The sequence below is a fragment of the Marmota monax genome, unplaced genomic scaffold, assembly GCF_021218885.2.
Source record: "Marmota monax isolate L192 unplaced genomic scaffold, Marmota_monax_Labrador192_F-V1.1 WCK01_AAM20220418_F8-fsc00007, whole genome shotgun sequence".
NCBI classification, from domain to species: Eukaryota; Metazoa; Chordata; class Mammalia; order Rodentia; family Sciuridae; genus Marmota; species Marmota monax.
Window position 1 is genome coordinate 28,071,049 of NW_026692781.1, and position 17,539 is coordinate 28,088,587.

Sequence of the window (17,539 nt, forward strand, 5' to 3'; positions counted from 1 at the left end):
GGAGGACATACAGTCAATCAACAAGTACATGAAAAAATGCTCAACATCTCTAGCTGTCAGAGAAATGCAAATCAAAACCACCCTAAGATACCATCTCACTCCAGTAAGATTGGCAGCCATTATTAAGTCAAACAACAACAAGTGCTGGCGAGGATGTGGGGAAAAGGGTACACTTGTACATTGCTGGTGGGACTGCAGATTGGTGCAGCCAATTTGGAAAGCAGTATGGAGATTTCTTGGAAAGCTGGGAATGGAGCCACCATTTGACCCAGCTATTCCCCTTCTCGGTCTATTCCCTAAAGACCTAAAAAGAGCATGCTACAGGGACACTGCTACATCGATGTTCATAGCAGCACAGTTCACAGTAGCAAGACTGTGGAACCAACCTAGATGCCCTTCAATAGACGAATGGATAAAAAAATGTGGCATTTATACACAATGGAGTATTACTCTGCATTAAAAAATGACAAAATCATAGAATTTACAGGGAAATGGATGGCATTAGAGCAGATTATGCTAAGTGAAGCTAGCCAATCCCTAAAAAACAAATGCCAAATGTCTTCTTTGATATAAGGAGAGTAACTAAGATCAGAGTAGGGACGAAGAGCAGGAGAAGAAGATTAACATTTAACAGGGATGAGAGGTGGGAGGGAAAGGGAGAGAGAAGGGAAATTGCATGGTAATGGAAGGAGACCCTCAGGGTTATACAGTGGAGGGGGTAGAGAGAGAGGAGGGGAGGGGAGGGGAGAGGTGGGGAGGGGGGAGGGTGGAGGATGGGAAAGGCAGCGGAGCACAACAGACACTAGTATGGCAATATGTAAATCAATGGATGTGTAACTGATGTGATTCTGCAATCTGTGTATGGGGTGAAGGTGGGAGTTCATAACCCACTTGAATCAAAGTGTGGAATATGATATGTCAAGAAATTTGTAATGTTTTGAACAACCCACAATAAAAAATTAAAAAAAAAAAAAAAGGAAACTGTTCTTTTAAGTAATTATATAAAATCTTATAGCAGCAACCTTAGCCTGAGAAAGAATAGAGTTCTCTTCCTAAATTCCAATTCCAATAATTAGCATATTATAATTCTTACAAAGAAAGAATGTGAATATATGTCATCTACTTTTGACAATGAAAATCTAAGAATAATATCAATTGTCGAAATTAGATTCTGATGAGTTTTTTTTTTCATAGCATAGTAAAGATTCTTTTATTACGCACATGCATGCACAAAAGCAACATTTAGAAATTATTATAGGAATCTCAGGAAATGCAAAAAAAAAAAAAAAGAAAGAAAAAGACAAAATCCCATTTTCCTAGGAAGACCTGCTCCTCTTCTGGCTCAGGAGGAAAATATTTGTAATAGTCACTAATTGTAAAAACTGATAAAGAAACATTTATTTTAGATACAAACCTTTACAGATGTTTCAGGAAGATAATGAGGATTTCTTAACTTGGTAGTTATATAGAAGCGGAAGTCAGGTGCGTATTCAATTGTAGCATCCCCAAGCCGGATACATACACTCCCGCCCTGCTTAAATGTCTGTTTTAGTAGAAGAGGTTCCAAGACAGGATCTAGTTCTTCGCCAACATTTTCTAGCATCACTGGAGTAAAACCAGAAGAAGATTTTCCATGTTATTTTAAATACTGGCTATAAGCAGTAGACTCTCTTGAGTTCTTTCAGCTTCCTACTTCCTAGATTACTTCTGTTCCTAGTCTCTAAAAAATGATGTTTTTCTTCCATGTATATGAAAATGATGCCCAAACCAATATTGTATGCCTGTGGGAAGGTCTGAATTGGGGGGTCTACCTGGTCATCCTGCCTGTTTCCATACCCAGAGTCAACCAGGCCAACCAGTCCTGTTGGATACTGCCCCACTGCCTGTGATTTACTATGAAACCAAGCATGATGCTGGTGTATCTATCCATCTGTGACACCAGAGAAAAAGCACCTCTGGTTGTGATTAAATAGTGATTGTATTTTTAATTTAACAAATCTTGTGCTTATTGTAGAATAGCTGGAAAATACAGGAAAGATATTAATGAAGGAATTTAAAAAGCTACCTCTGATCGGATTTTCTTCATCTTTCTCTCTATACCCCCTTATTTACTGTAATTGATTCATACCATCTATAGGTGATGGAAAAATGACACAAAACTATATATGGCATAATTATTGAAGAAAATACTTTTTATCTTCAGTATTTTTATTCATCTTTTCTCACATGTAGTTAAGACTAAACAATATTTTGAATCTCGTATCCTAATTATTTTGCTTTATGTTATAGCGTAAATATTTCCCTGTGTTATTAAAAACTCTAACACACATATAAGTGTTCCCTCCCTTTTTAACTGTCATTCTATTATTTTATATTTGGATTGTTTTTTTTCAGTTCCACGTAATAAATAGTACTATATACAAAACTTTGTGTTTCAGAATATTTTCTTCTGAGAGAACTGTAGAAGTGGAATCCCTGGATGAAATTTGGTGACACTGTTAGACTTAACATACTTGCCAAGTTAAAGTTTAACATTTTGCTGTTGGGGTTTTATCATAGCTACACTTGGATGAGGGTACTTTGTAGAAGTCCCTTGAAAGACTGACTATGCAATCTGGATCTTTATTTCAGTGAAAGTATAGAAATATTCTGCTCATCCCATGTGTTATTCCTGCTTCTTTTTTCATAAAATGCTTATTTTTCATGGTTAAATAATGAGTGCATAATAATATATTAAATTCATCAATCTTCTATTATCGAGGTTGCTTACATTTTCCACTATTATTTTTTTAAAATATTTATTTTAGTTTTAGTTGAATACAATACCTTTTTTAAAAAAATCATTTATTTTTATGTGGTGCTGAGGATCAAACCCAGGGCCGTGCACGTGCTAGGCAAGTTATTTATCAGGCTATGGTATGAAAAGTAGAATTAATGGTCTACTGTTAGGAATATTTTAAAATTCCTGATATTGCCTGACTCTTTTCTTGAAAAGCTGTAGAGACTTCTGAGTTGCAATGAGTACTCATTTTAAATGTTATTTGTTTTTAAACCTATTTTTACATATAACTATAATTACAAATACTGAACATCTTGTAGACATTATGTTTTCTCATTGTCCTCATAACATTAAAAAACATGGACTATTGTTACCCCAGTTTTGCAGATGAAAAAAGCACAGGCAACCGAAATAAATTTCTTGGTAAGATAAGTAGCAAATGACCAGAGACTTGACTTAGCAATCTTGGCCCTTCTATCACTTTCTTAACTACTATGTGATACTGTCAGCATGAAATACTGACTTCTATAATACGTGTGTGTGTGTGTGTGTGTGTGTGTGTGTATTACAAGTGATTTTACAATTTAATAGGTAAACTGATTCAGGTAAAACATTAAAATTTGTTACGTGGGCAGGGTGTTTTAGGGGCTCTTTGACTAAGTATATATATATATTTTTTCCTGTAAACTATTTGTTAATATTATTTGCCCACTTTTCCACTTTAGGGTATGATATTTACAATTGGACCCATTTTCAAGTGTCAGAATTCCCAAAATAATAGTTTTTCCAACAAAAGGGAATATATACCTCATATAAAGGGGAACCTCACATAGTGCAGGGAATGCAGGGTTGGAAGGTCAGTGTATCTAAACTGTAAAGGACCCAACTTCCCATCACCTGTTGATTCTTTTTTTTTTTCTCTCTCTCTTTCTTTCTTTCTTTTCTTTTTCTTTTTTTGGTACTGGGGATTGAACTCAGGAGTGCTTAACCACTGAGCAACATCTGCAGCCCTTTTTTGTATTTTATTTAGAGACAAGGGTCTCACAGAGTTGTTTAGGGCCTCACTAAGTTGCTGAGGCTGGCTTTGAACTCATGATCCTCCTGCCTCAGCCTCTCAAGTGGCTGGGATTATAGGTATATGCCACCATGCCTGGCTATTTCACTATTCTTGACAGGTTGTTTTAATCTTTTTGGCCAGTATGGCCTTTCAAATAACATACATATTCTACCCACCAGAAAGAAAAAGAAGCAGAAAAAAAAGAAATATCCTTTTCAGGATATTTACTGAGAGTCACAAATTGTATTTTACACTTATATCTGTTGGCCAGAACATAGTCATTTGACCAAATCCAACCATAGTCAGATGGCCACATATACAACAGAGGTTAGGAAATGCATGCATTTGAGTTGTATCTTAAAAGACAAAAAAAGAATTCACCAGATACACGGAAGAGCACAGACAGAAACTGAGATGTGAAACAGTGCTATTAAGTATTGGCCGATTCCAAGTACTTCCATCTTTTAATTCACATTTCATCTTCAATGCCTGCCTTTCCTTTTAAACCAATAAGATTCATGAAAGCAGAGACCAAATTTGTCTTGATCTGCTGCCTTTTTAGTGTCTACCACAGCTCCTGGTACATGGTAGTTGCAAAATAAATGTTTATTAGTTGAATGAACAAACAAGCAAATGAAAGAAATATTAAAACAAGGAATTTTGCATCCTTGATTTGTTATAGAAGAGAGAAAAAGTAAAGTGCTAAGAGATAAGAAAATAAGGAAGGTGTATGATAGCTTTTGTTAAGAATAAAAAATTTTCCCATAGATTCAATGGAAAATCACTCAAAGATCTTTTATACAAATTGATTTATCAGTGATATTTATTTGATTAATATTCTATGCATACTTTATCCATTGATACAGCTAATACAGATGAAATTTTATTTTCTAGAACATTGGATTTCAAACTTTTTAAAAAAAGCACAGTACTTTTTCTCAAAGAGGATCTTATCTTAAAACTCAATATAATAAAAGAAAAGGAAGACCTAGCTTTGGTTGAAGTAGAGGCAGGTAGATGAAGTAGGCAAAAACCTCTGCCTTCTTGACCCAGGCTGCCTGTAAGGGACAATAGATCAAATGCCACTGTCCCTGAAGAGCCACCATCTAAATACAACTTCTTAAATGGAAGAGTCTTTAACCACTTGTGTTTTAGAACTATATCAGTAGCTGATTCTTTTCCTTGATGGTTAAACATAAAAAATAGCTGTAAAACCTACCATATATTTATTTTTCTATAAGGGATTAAAACTTTTTACTTCTGATGATTAATGTTAGAAGACATGATAAATAAATCATTAACCATTTATAAAGTGACTCATTTCAAAATATAGGTTAATTCAACCCAAAGCAGTCTTACTTGTGTGACACAGTGAAGACTGGGACAGAGGCGGAAGACTTGGGAGCTAGTTTTAGTACCCCTACCCCCTCAACTGCCTGTACTATCTTGGTTCAGCTATGTAACATTCTATAACACCCTATGTATCTGAGTAAAATCAAGTGGTTGGAATTTTTATTGAATTTCAAGTTTTTATGGTCACAACTCAAAAGCATTTTAAATCTTGACCTAGTATACTTACTCATATAAAAACTTAAACAAAAAATTCCCTGAACTAATGCTTATCCTTCCTCTGTACAATGCTACCTACTCTGCTCTATTGGTCATGATCCACAAAATTAGTCTTTCCCATGGCTGTAACCCATACTTTGAAAAAACACTAGATGGATCATCTTTATGGCTCTTTCTCCTCTATAATTATGAAATTTTACCAGCAAGATATGTGATTCAGATCAGAAATATCTTCAGAGTGCCTAGCAGATGGTAAATGCTCAATTACCATTTAGTTATCTTTTATTATGCTGAGAAAAGTATTTGAATATTTATATTAAGCAATTTTAATTACATAAAGTATTGAAGGTGCCAATTCCTTCAAGAAATCTGATTCTTCTGAATTTTCACTTCGTGTCACCTGTGAATTTATAGTTGATAAACTTGTTATAGTTTAAGACAAGACACCACTTAGAAAATGCTCAGCAACAACAGCAACAAAACCCAGGGCTGGGGATACAGCTCAATTGTAGAATATGTGCTAGCATACACAAGGCCCTGAGTTTGATACTGGGTCAAGCTTTAAAATCATGGAAGGAAATATACACACACATACAACATAAATTGAGCACTTATCAGACACTGTTCTTAGTTTCCAATATACAGTAACTAATTTTTTCCTTATATTATATAGTTAAAATACAGATGAGGAAACTGAGTCACTGAACCAAACACTGAGTGGCAGAGGAAGGTACTCTGAATCCAGAAGCCTGTGTCCCTGTACATGACAGTATGCTGGTCACAATAAGAGTTAGTGAAAAATGGCCACATTCTATTTTTATCATAGTTATAGATAGAAAGAAATAAATATAGGTATAGATAGATATTCCTGATGTCAAATAAGGATAAATGTTTGATAGTAGAGATTATCCTCCCTTATTGGGTAACTCCTATATCATCATACTGTAAGCACTATTGCATAGTAGATTAACTATAGATAATGGTAATGTATTATATATATATATTTTAAAAGCTACAGAAAAGGATTCTGAATGTTTTCAGAATAAAGCAATGGTAAATGCCTGATTTGAACATTAACATGTATCAAAACATCATGTTACCCCACAAATATGTACATTTTTTACATGTCAATTTAAAATAGTTAAAAATTTAAAAATACCAGCTGAATGAATGAAATAATGTGTGCATGTGCTTGTGTGTGTCCATTACATAAACACAAAATGTTATAGGTAGATTTAGACTTTTTTCATTCATGCTTACTTTAATAGAACCTAAAATCATATTTGAAAACTGACTCATTAATATGGAAAAATGACACACCTATGATTACTGGTGTGTTTATTATAATTCTTCCATATTGTACTAGCTTTAAAGCAAGTGGGATTTGCTGAAATAGTCCTCAAGTTAAATGTGCTGTAGGTTCATAAGTGTTCACATTTATTTGGTCAAAATTTGATAGACTGCATAAATTTCAAAACATGACTAATAACCCAAATTAACTTAAATAATAAGTATTCTGTTTTTTGTTTTGACAGCTGTGACATTTGCATAAGAGCTTGATTGAAAAATCCTTGTCATGTGTCTAATCTTTCCACCATAAATGGTAGATAGAGCCAGAGATGTAAAATCTGTATTATCTTCCCTGTAGGACAAGTCCAAGAAGAAAAAAATAGAATTTTATACTAATGTTATGTAAAAATACTATTGGCAATATTAAATGAGCCTTTTAATTGCTGAAGCTGAGTTATAATGAAAATGAATAAATGGCAAACAAACTACAAGAATTAAAATAGCTAAGTTAGAGAAGCATCACCATGAACTTTTTTTGACAAAGAACACCTCCTAACCTTCTGGAAGTTTTATAATCTCTAAAGTTCTCATTTGATTATTAATAATCAAAGAGATTAACAAAGTTGTCAGTTATGGTGAATCTGAAACATATATATTTTAAAAACAAGAAATTCAACTACATGGTTTTGGGTTAATTGTGCCTCTCTAGGCACTCCGCAGTGTATGTCTGTCATTCATCTACATACCAGGAGTGCCAAACTGGATGCAATTTTCCAGAGTCCTGACATAGTCAGCGTCATTTAATTTAATTAGATGAAGACTATTGGCTTTCTCCATGTTCTTGATCCATTTATTAGCCTGACCTTGAGGATCTATCATCAGAGGCCACCTTCTTGCATTCCTGAAAGGAAGGAAAAAGATGATATTAGTCAAACCACAACTTGTTTTCATGCTATTTCATCATGAACACATCACTTTCTTAAAGTTTATCCTTTGTAACAATATTTTACCTTTTATTATGAGAAATGATCTTAAAATAGACACAATTAGAGTGAATGGGGTACTATAGTGACTACAAAAACCATCCTGTAAAGTTAACAAGAGCTATTTTACTCATTTTGGAAAACTACAACCTCTAAATATTAAATTACATGTTTGAAAATAACTAGGACATATATGCCCCTTCCCCCGCAAAATCTAGTTCATTGGAAGTTTAATAACCTAAAGAAAGAATTAAAAGAATAATTTTATATCATCTAACCTTCATAATTGTCATGGACACTGCAGTGTTAATATTCCTTTTGACTCGCTCTTTGTTTCAAACACTTGTATGTTTAATGTCATTATGTAGCTCATTGAATATTTGCCTAGTGATTGTGTTTGGTGGACAGACGTATATTCTTTGACAGAGAGTTTGCACCATGGGAAAGCTTATACTTATTGCTTTATTCTCACTCACATCTCCCTATGAGACAAAAATGAGAGCAATACCCCATGAGGACCCATTTATTTCCCATGATTTGGATAGTCGCAGAGAGTTAAGCAGTGTCTGCCATCACCAGTGAGATGCAGCCAGGGTTTCTTTCTTGTGTGAAATGTAGTCAGTATCATGATTACTGTGCTTTTTCTTTCTCTTGGAAGTTTTGATAAACACAAGCCATAATCCTGACCAATTTTCTAACAAAACTATTATGGTCTTTAAAAATAAGCAGAGAAAAACTATACAGAACACCAGAAGAGCAGGAGAAGAAAATGAAAGATGATTAAGAAATAAGAGATGGTGATAGAACTAAATGATATATTCAGTTCACTTACTGTAACATGAATTTAGAATGTCATTGGATAATTTTTCTCCTAAAATGGAAGACATTTTTGAGCACAAAAGTTAGAGTCTGATACAAACATGTAGATTAAATGGTAAAAAAGATACTCCTGCTCTTCAATATCAGCATTATATATTAGTCTACTTAGGCAGGCAAAGAAAATACCAAAGGTTGGGTGGCTTAAAGAATAGATATTTTCTCCCCAGTATCTGGGACAGCTGAGGCAGGAGGATCACAGGTTGAAAGCCAGCCTCAGCAACTTAGTGAGACCTTGTCTCTAAATAAAATCTAAAAAGAGCTGGAGATATGGCTCAGTGGTTAAGCACTCTTGTGTTCAATCTTTCAACCTGAGTACAAAAAAAAAAAAAAAAAAAAGATATTTTCTCATAGTTCTGAAGCCTGAAAATCTAGAATTAAGATATCAACAAGAATGCATTTTTCAGTGGCCTTTCTCCTTGGCTTGCAAATGGCAGACTTCTCCATGTGTTTTCACATGGCCTTTTCTCTGGTGTCTCTTGTTCTGTAAGGTTACCAGTCCTATCAGATTAGGGATCTTCCCTTAGGACCTCATTTAAGTTTAAAGTCCCTCTCCAAATATAGTTGCATTGTAGGTTATGGTTTCAACATCTGAATTTGAAGAATAGGGGCACAATTCAGTCCAACACATTAATTATACTCAAGAAAAAAGGAGACCAAAAGATTAACATAATATTTTAGATGCAATTAACTAATTGCTATGGCTTGTGTGTTGAAAGCATGGTCTCCAGTTCAGCAAAGTTCCGAGGTGGAAGATTTAAGCAGGGCTCTGACTTCATGACAGCTGATGGACTTCTGGGAGATGGGACCTGGTTGGAGGAAGTAGTAGGTCACTGGGGGTATACCTGGAAGGGTTTACCTTCTTCACAACACTTTCTCTTCTTGGCTGCCACCAGCTGAGCAGCTTTTCTCTACCATACTTTTCTGCCATGATGTTCTGCATCACTCCAGGCCCAAAGAAATGAAGCCAGTCAACCATGGACTAACACCTCTGTAACCATGACCCAAAAATAAATTTTTTTGCCTCTAAATTGTTTTTTTCCAGGTTATTTGTCACAGTGACAAAAAGCTAACACACTAATGAAAACAGAATCATATGCTTATGAGAATAAAAGGATGTAAAAGAAAATTTGAAAGAAATAAATTACATATATGTAAAAGTTTTCACTCCTGTCACATTTTAGAAATATTTTTAGGTGTGAAGGTTTGTGAATGTTAAATGGCATTGATACTTCCCTAGAGAAATTGTATAACACTCTTCTTCCTGTTGCTTCCATTTTTTTTTAGCTATAAAACCCATGTTCATGCTGTTTCTTTGTCCAAAATGCACTTCTTCCCCATCTTTTCATGTTCAAGTCCTACTCATCTTTCAAGGTCAACTCAAAAGCTATGTAGCCCACAAAGCCTATCTTGATCTCTTTTCTCTCTGAAAATCTTTAGCAATTTAGTCATATTACATTTATAGTATTTTCACTGAATGGTCATATGCTATTATCATAATTCTACAATTCCTTAGCTATATCAACCAACCAAATTTTATGTTCCTTCAAGGGAAGGGCCAGGTTTTTTTTTTTTAACTTATTCTTTTTTTCTACATTAAATTAAGTTTGTTTTAAATAATCCACTGATTCAGAAACAGCAAAAATAATTTTTTGCAAACAACATATAAATTAACTCATTCATAAAATTAAAATTCTCTAAGAGATTATCCCTGTACAGAAAATACTTGGTTCAATGAACAGTATTTCAAAATCAGAGGAAAGAACTTCTGATGCTGACCAAGATAAGCTAAGCCCATTATAGCCTTTCTTTTGTACTGATTAACAAACAAAATTTTGTACAAAATACAAAAAGCACCTTCTTTCATATTCTAGGAAATAAATAAAAATAAATGAATGAGGAAAGTAAAAAATCTGCAAGAATGGCCAATAAGAAATTGGTGAGGTTCCTAGATCTTTTTTTTTTCTTCTTCTTCTTTTTCTTTTCCTTTTTAAAATTTTCTGGCTTCATAGGGCAGTATACAGCAGACTTGGGAAGTAAAAACTCAAACTAGAGAAATAAGAAAATGGTCATATGTAAAACAAGGTGTGTGGGTGGGGAAATCTATGTGCTTTCATTGTTGCTGATTTCTCCTTTTTCTCTTCTCTCTTTGCCCCAAGATTAACCTCACAGAGCTGAATTGCCATGGTAGAAGCAAGTAGTAGTGCACTGACCAAAAACACTGAGCAAAACTCCATCTCTCTGGATAGAAGAATTAGAAAAAGAAGATTCTGTTGTTCATAGAAGGTGAAGGGAATTCAAGTATTTCTCCCTTTTTCTCTTGCCACTTTGGCTAAAGTGTTGGCATGAAATGATATAATAGTATAAGAAAATAAAAATGAGATAACTCCATCATTTGGGCCAGAATAAAATATAGGCTGCATATCTGAAGAAGACCTGAAGACAGAACTCATTCACTCTGTGAATGAAGACATAGTCCTGGGCTCATTACCAAGTTGTGCATGCAACCCACCTAAAGAAGCAAACTAAAGGCTCTGAACTGTCACATAAATTCAAGTTGCAGGCTAACCTCTGACTAATGTGGGCTGAGGAGAAGATCCAAAGAGCATTTCAAAGGTTTCAAATCTAAACTGACACTGAAAATACCATCTACTGAAGGAAAAACAAAAATTGTGTTCTAAACTTCAGTCCTTTAACTGCTAAGACAAAAATCAATCTTATCCAGAGGATTTTAACAGGACCCAGAGTTTTGCATTCAAAAGTTCTAGGTTATAATCCAAAATTACTTGACATACAAAAACCTAAAGAGTCATTAGGTATCAAAGAAAAAGAAAAATAGTGAATTTACCAGAAAATTAAGACTTTAAAACAGATATTGTACTGATTGTACTGATTCTCCATGAGAAAAAGGTGAATATTGTTGAGAGAGATGGATGTTCTAAGTATAGAAATAGAAAATCAAATGGAAATTTTAGAGCTGAAAAATGTAATATGTGAAAAAAATTCCACTGTATGTGCTCAATAATGAAAAGGAGATGACAGAGAAAATAAGTGAACTTGAAGATGTGGAATCTAAAGTGGCCCAAATTTGAATGACCAAAAGAAAAAATAAGATTGGAAAAAAAATAAACAGTGCCACAGAGACTTGAAGAACAATATTAAAAGGTTTAGCTTTCATATCACTGGGGCACCCAGAAGGAGAAGAGGAAAAGACAATACAGAAAACATTTGAAAACAATAATGACTGAAACTCTCCCCAATGCAGTGATACACAAAAACTCAGTTTCATGAAGCTCAGCAGACCTCAAAATGAAGACTCTTATAAACTCACACCCAGACACACAAATAGTTGAAAACCAAAGATTTAAAAAAAATAGTTTGAAAACAGCTAGAGACAAACATGTTACCTATATGCAACAATTATTCAAAAGGCTGAAATTTTCTGATTAGAAATCATGGAGCCAGAATATAGTAGAACATCCTTAAAGTAATGAAAGAACTTCCAATCCAACTTCTATACCTAGCAAAAATATCCTTCAGGAATAAAGGCAAAATAAAGACATTCTCAGGTGAAGAAAACTGAGAAAGTTTTCGCCAGCAGACCTACTTCAAAACAAACACTAAAGTTCTTCAGCCTAAAGGGAAGCAATATCATAAGGAAACACAACTCAATCTAAATGAGATTTGATAAGCTCTTCACTCTGATAACAGCAAAATATATTTTTTTCATGAGCACATGGAAAATTTACAAATATACAATGCCATAAAACAAATTTAAAAATTTTTAAACAATTGGAATTACACAGCATTTGTTGCCTGAACATACCATAAATAAGTTAAAAATTAAATTATAATAGCAGAAAGATTCCTTAAAAATTTCCAAATATTTGTAAATTAAATAATACATTTTAAAATAGTTTATAAACCTAACAGAAGGAAGTCTCAGGAAAATTTATAAAATATTTTAAATATCATGAAAATTAGAACATATCAAGGCTCAGTGGCAGAGTGCTTGCCTAGCATGTGTGAAACCCTGGGTTCAATACCACAAAATAAAATAACACTACCAAAATTTGTGCTATATATCTAAAGCAATACTTAATGGGAAATGTACAGCGTTGATTTCATAGATTAGAAAAGAAATACAAAATAACATAAGCTTCTATCTTAGGAAACCTGGGGGGAAAATGATTTTTGCCTAAAGCAACCAGAAGAAAAGAGTAAATTGACAGAAGAGATTATCATTACAGATTCTGCAGACATTAAAAGGAGGGTAAGGGAATATCACAAACAACTCTATACCCATAAATTTGATAATAGATGAAACTGACCTTTTTTTGAAAGATTAAAAACTATTCAAACTCAGAATTAATAAACAGATAACCTTAATAGAACTATTACTATTTTAAAAATTAAATTCATAGATAAAACCTTTCAACAGAGCAAATTTAAAGCACAGATAATTTCTTTGGTCATCTTGATCAAATATTTATGGGAAAAAAATTCATTCTAATTCTACATAATCTCGTCCAGAAAATAGGAGAGAAGTCTTCCTAATTCCTATGTAAGGCCAGCAATACCATAATAACAAAAGAAAACAGATCAGTATTCTTCATGAGCATAAATGTAGAAATCTTCAATAAAAGATTAACAACTGAATTCAGAGGAGAGTAAATTATAACCAAGTGGAGTTTATACTGAGAATACAATGCTGTTTCAACATTCAAAAATCAATCAGAGTGGATATACTTTTTTCTCAGCAGTACATGAATCCTTCTCAAAAATAGACCATATATTATGCCATAGGGCAACCCTCAGTAAATATACAGGGGTGGAGATGATACCATGCATTTTATCTGATCATAATGGAATGAAACTGGAAATCAATGATAAAAGAAGGAAGGAAAAATCCTACATCACATGGAAAATGAACAATATGTTACTGAATGATCAATGGGTTACAGAAGACATAAAGGAGGAAATCAAAAAATTCTTAGAGATAAATGAAAATACAGACACAACATATCGGAATCTATGGGACACAATGAAAGCAGTTTTAAGAGGGAAATTCATCACCTGGAGGTCATTCCTCAAAAAAAGGAAAAACCAACAAATAAATGAGCTCACACTTCATCTCAAAGCCCTAGAAAAGGAAGAGCAAAACAACAGCAAATGTAGCAGAAGGCAAGAAATAATTAAAATCAGAGTGGAAATCAACGAAATTGAAACAAAAGAAACTATTGAAAAAATTGACAAAACTAAAAGTTGGTTCTTCAAAAAAATAAATAAGATCGACAGACCCTTAGCCATGCTAACGAAGAGAAGAAGAGAGAGAACTCAAATTACTAACATACGGGATGAAAAAGGCAATATCACAACAGATGCTACAGAAATACAGAAGACAATTAGAAATTATTTTGAAAACCTATATTCCAATAAAATAGAAGATAGTGAAGACATTGATAAAGTTCTTAAGTCATATGATTTGCCCAGACTGAGTCAGGAGGATACTCACAACTTAAACAGACCCATAACAATGGATAAAATAGAAGAAGCAATCAAAAGACTACCAACCAAGAAAAGCCCAGGACCAGATGGGTATACAGCAGAGTTTTACAAAACCTTTAAAGAAGAATTATTACCAATACTTTTCAAGTTATTTCAGGAAATAGAAAAAGAAGGAGTTCTGCCAAATTCATTCTATGAGGCCAACATCACCCTGATTCCGAAACCAGACAAAGACACCTCAAAGAAAGAAAACTACAGACCAATATCTCTGATGAACATAGATGCAAAAATCCTCAATAAAATTCTGGCGAATCGGATACAAAGGCACATCAAAAAAATTGTGCACCATGATCAAGTAGGATTCATACCTGGGATGCAAGGATGGTTCAATATACGGAAATCAATAAATGTTATACACCACATCAATAGACTTAAAGATAAGAACCATATGATCATCTCGATAGACGCAGAAAAAGCATTTGACAAAGTACAGCATCCCTTTATGTTCAAAACATTAGAAAAACTAGGGATAACAGGAACTTACCTCGACATAGTAAAAGCTATATATGCTAAGCCTCAGGCTAGCATCATTCTGAATGGAGAAAAATTGAAGGCATTCCCTCTAAAATCTGGAACAAGACAAGGATGCCCTCTATCACCACTTCTATTCAATATAGTTCTCGAAACACTGGCCAGAGCAATTAGACAGATGAAAGAAATTAAAGGCATAAAAATAGGAAAAGAAGAACTTAAATTATCACTATTTGCAGATGACATGATTCTATACCTAGAAGACCCAAAAGGGTATACAAAAAAACTACTAGAACTAATAAATGAATTCAGCAAAGTGGCAGGATATAAAATCAACACACATAAATCAAAGGCATTTCTGTATATCAGCGACAAAACTTCTGAAATGGAAATGAGGAAAAACACTCCATTCACAATATCCTCAAAAAAAATAAAATACTTGGGAATCAACCTAACAAAAGAGGTGAAAGACTTATACAATGAAAACTACAGAACCCTAAAGAGAGAAATAGAAGAAGATCTTAGAAGATGGAAAAATATACCCTGTTCATGGATAGGCAGAACTAACATCATCAAAATGGCGATATTACCAAAAGTTCTCTATAGGTTTAATGCAATGCCAATCAAAATCCCAAAGGCATTTCTTGTAGAAATAGAGAAAGCAATCATGAAATTCATATGGAAAAATAAAAGACCCAGAATAGCAAAAACAATGCTAAGCAGGAAGTGTGAATCAGGCGGTATAGCGATACCAGATTTCAAACTATACTACAGAGCAATAGTAACAAAAACAGCATGGTACTGGTACCAAAACAGGCGGGTGGACCAATGGTACAGAATAGAGGACATAGAGACTAATCCACAAAGCTACAACTATCTTATATTTGATAAAGGAGCTAAAAGCATGCAATGGAGGAAGGATAGCATCTTCAACAAATGGTGCTGGGAAAACTGGAAATTCATATGCAACAAAATGAAACTGAATCCCCTCCTCTCGCCATGCATAAAAGTTAACTCAAAGTGGATCAAGGAGCTAGATATCAAATCAGAGATTCTGCGTCTGATAGAAGAAAAAGTTGGCTACGATCTACATATTGTGGGGTTGGGCTCCAAATTCCTTAATAGGACACCCATAGCACAAGAGTTAATAACAAGAATCAACAAATGGGACTTACTTAAACTGAAAAGTTTTTTCTCAGCAAGAGAAACAATAAGAGAGGTAAATAGGGAGCCTACATCATGGGAACAAATTTTTACTCTTCACACTTCAGATAGAGCCCTAATATCCAGAGTATACAAAGAACTCAAAAAATTAGACAATAAGATAACAAATAACCCAGTCAACAAATGGGCCAAGGACCTGAACAGACACTTCTCAGAGGAGGACATACAATCAATCAACAAGAACATGAAAAAATGCTCACCATCTCTAGCAGTCAGAGAAATGCAAATCAAAACCACCCTAAGATACCATCTCACTCCAGTTAGATTGGCAGCCATCATGAAGTCAAACAACAACAAGTGCTGGCGAGGATGTGGGGAAAAGGGTACACTTGTACATTGCTGGTGGGACTGCAAATTGGTGCAGCCAATTTGGAAAGCAGTGTGGAGATTTCTTGGAAAGCTGGGAATGGAGCCACCATTTGACCCAGCTATTCCCCTTCTCGGTCTATTCCCTAAAGACCTAAAAAGAGCATGCTACAGGGACACTGCTACATCGATGTTCATAGCAGCACAATTCACAATAGCAAGACTGTGGAACTAACCTAGATGCCCTTCAATAGACGAATGGATAAAAAAAATGTGGCATTTATACACAATGGAGTATTACTCTGCATTAAAAAATGACAAAATCATAGAATTTGCAGGGAAATGGATGGCATTAGAGCAGATTATGCTAAGTGAAGCTAGCCAATCCCTAAAAAACAAATGCCAAATGTCTTCTTTGATATAGGGAGAGTAACTAAGAACAGAGTAGGGTCGAAGAGCATGAGAAGAAGATTAACATTGGACAGGGATGAGAGGTGGGAGGGAAAGGGAGAGAGAAGGGAAATTGCATGGTAATGGAGGGAGACCCTCATTGTTATACAAAATTACATATAAGAGGCTGTGAGGGGAATGGGAAAATAAACAAGGAGAGAAATGAATTACAGTAGATGGGGTAGAGAGAGAAGATGGGAGGGGAGGGGAGGGGGGATAGTTGAGGATAGGAAAGGTAGCAGAATACAACAGTTACTAATATGGCATTATGTAAAAATGTGGATGTGTAACCGATGTGATTCTGCAATCTGTATTTAGGGTAAAATCGGGAGTTCATAACCAACTTGAATCTAATGCATGAAATATGATATGTCAAGAGCTTTGTAATGTTTTGAACAACCAATAAAAAAAAAATCAATCGGTACAATTCACCATACTAGCAGGCTAAATATACAAAACTACAAAAATAATTTTAATAGATACAGAAGAAGCATTTGACAAAAAGCCTTCAGCAAACTGGAAGAAAAATTTTTCACCCAATAAAAAGAATTTGCAATAAAAAGCAAAACTCCTAGAGTTAATATCACATGTAATGGTAAAAAAGTCCATTATCATTTTCCCCTTAGATTGGATAGGCAACAATGTCCTGTTTAGTCATCCCTGTTCAGCATTATACTGGAAGCCATTGTCAGTGCAATACACCAAGAAAAAAATAATAAAGGGCATAAAGTTTAGAAAGAGAGAAATTGAAGTTTCACTATTCGCAGATATAATTATCTACATAGACTATCCTAATGAATTTACAGAAAAGGTCATATGAGTTTTAAAAGGTTGCCAGGTATTTTTATCACAAATTCAATGTGATAAAATCTCTTCCAGAAAAGGAAAATTGTTTTTCTAGTACTAGCAATGAACATTCAAACAAACAAACAAAAAATAATAATTAAGTAACATTTACAAAATAGC

General features: G+C 34.2%; 1 protein-coding gene across 3 annotated transcripts in view; it reads right to left on the reverse strand.

Moving 5' to 3' along the window:
• Window positions 1-17,539, reverse strand: part of Dnah7 (dynein axonemal heavy chain 7) — a 345,957-nt gene that overhangs the window by 90,873 nt on the left and 237,545 nt on the right. For all 3 annotated transcript variants that reach the window (XM_046447272.2, XM_046447271.2, XM_058580336.1), the window contains 2 exons: window positions 7,442-7,596; window positions 1,415-1,605 (listed from right to left, as the gene is read on the reverse strand). In XM_046447272.2, coding sequence (XP_046303228.1) covers window positions 1,415-1,605; window positions 7,442-7,596 — 346 coding nt within the window. The remainder of the gene's footprint in view (window positions 1-1,414; window positions 1,606-7,441; window positions 7,597-17,539) is intronic.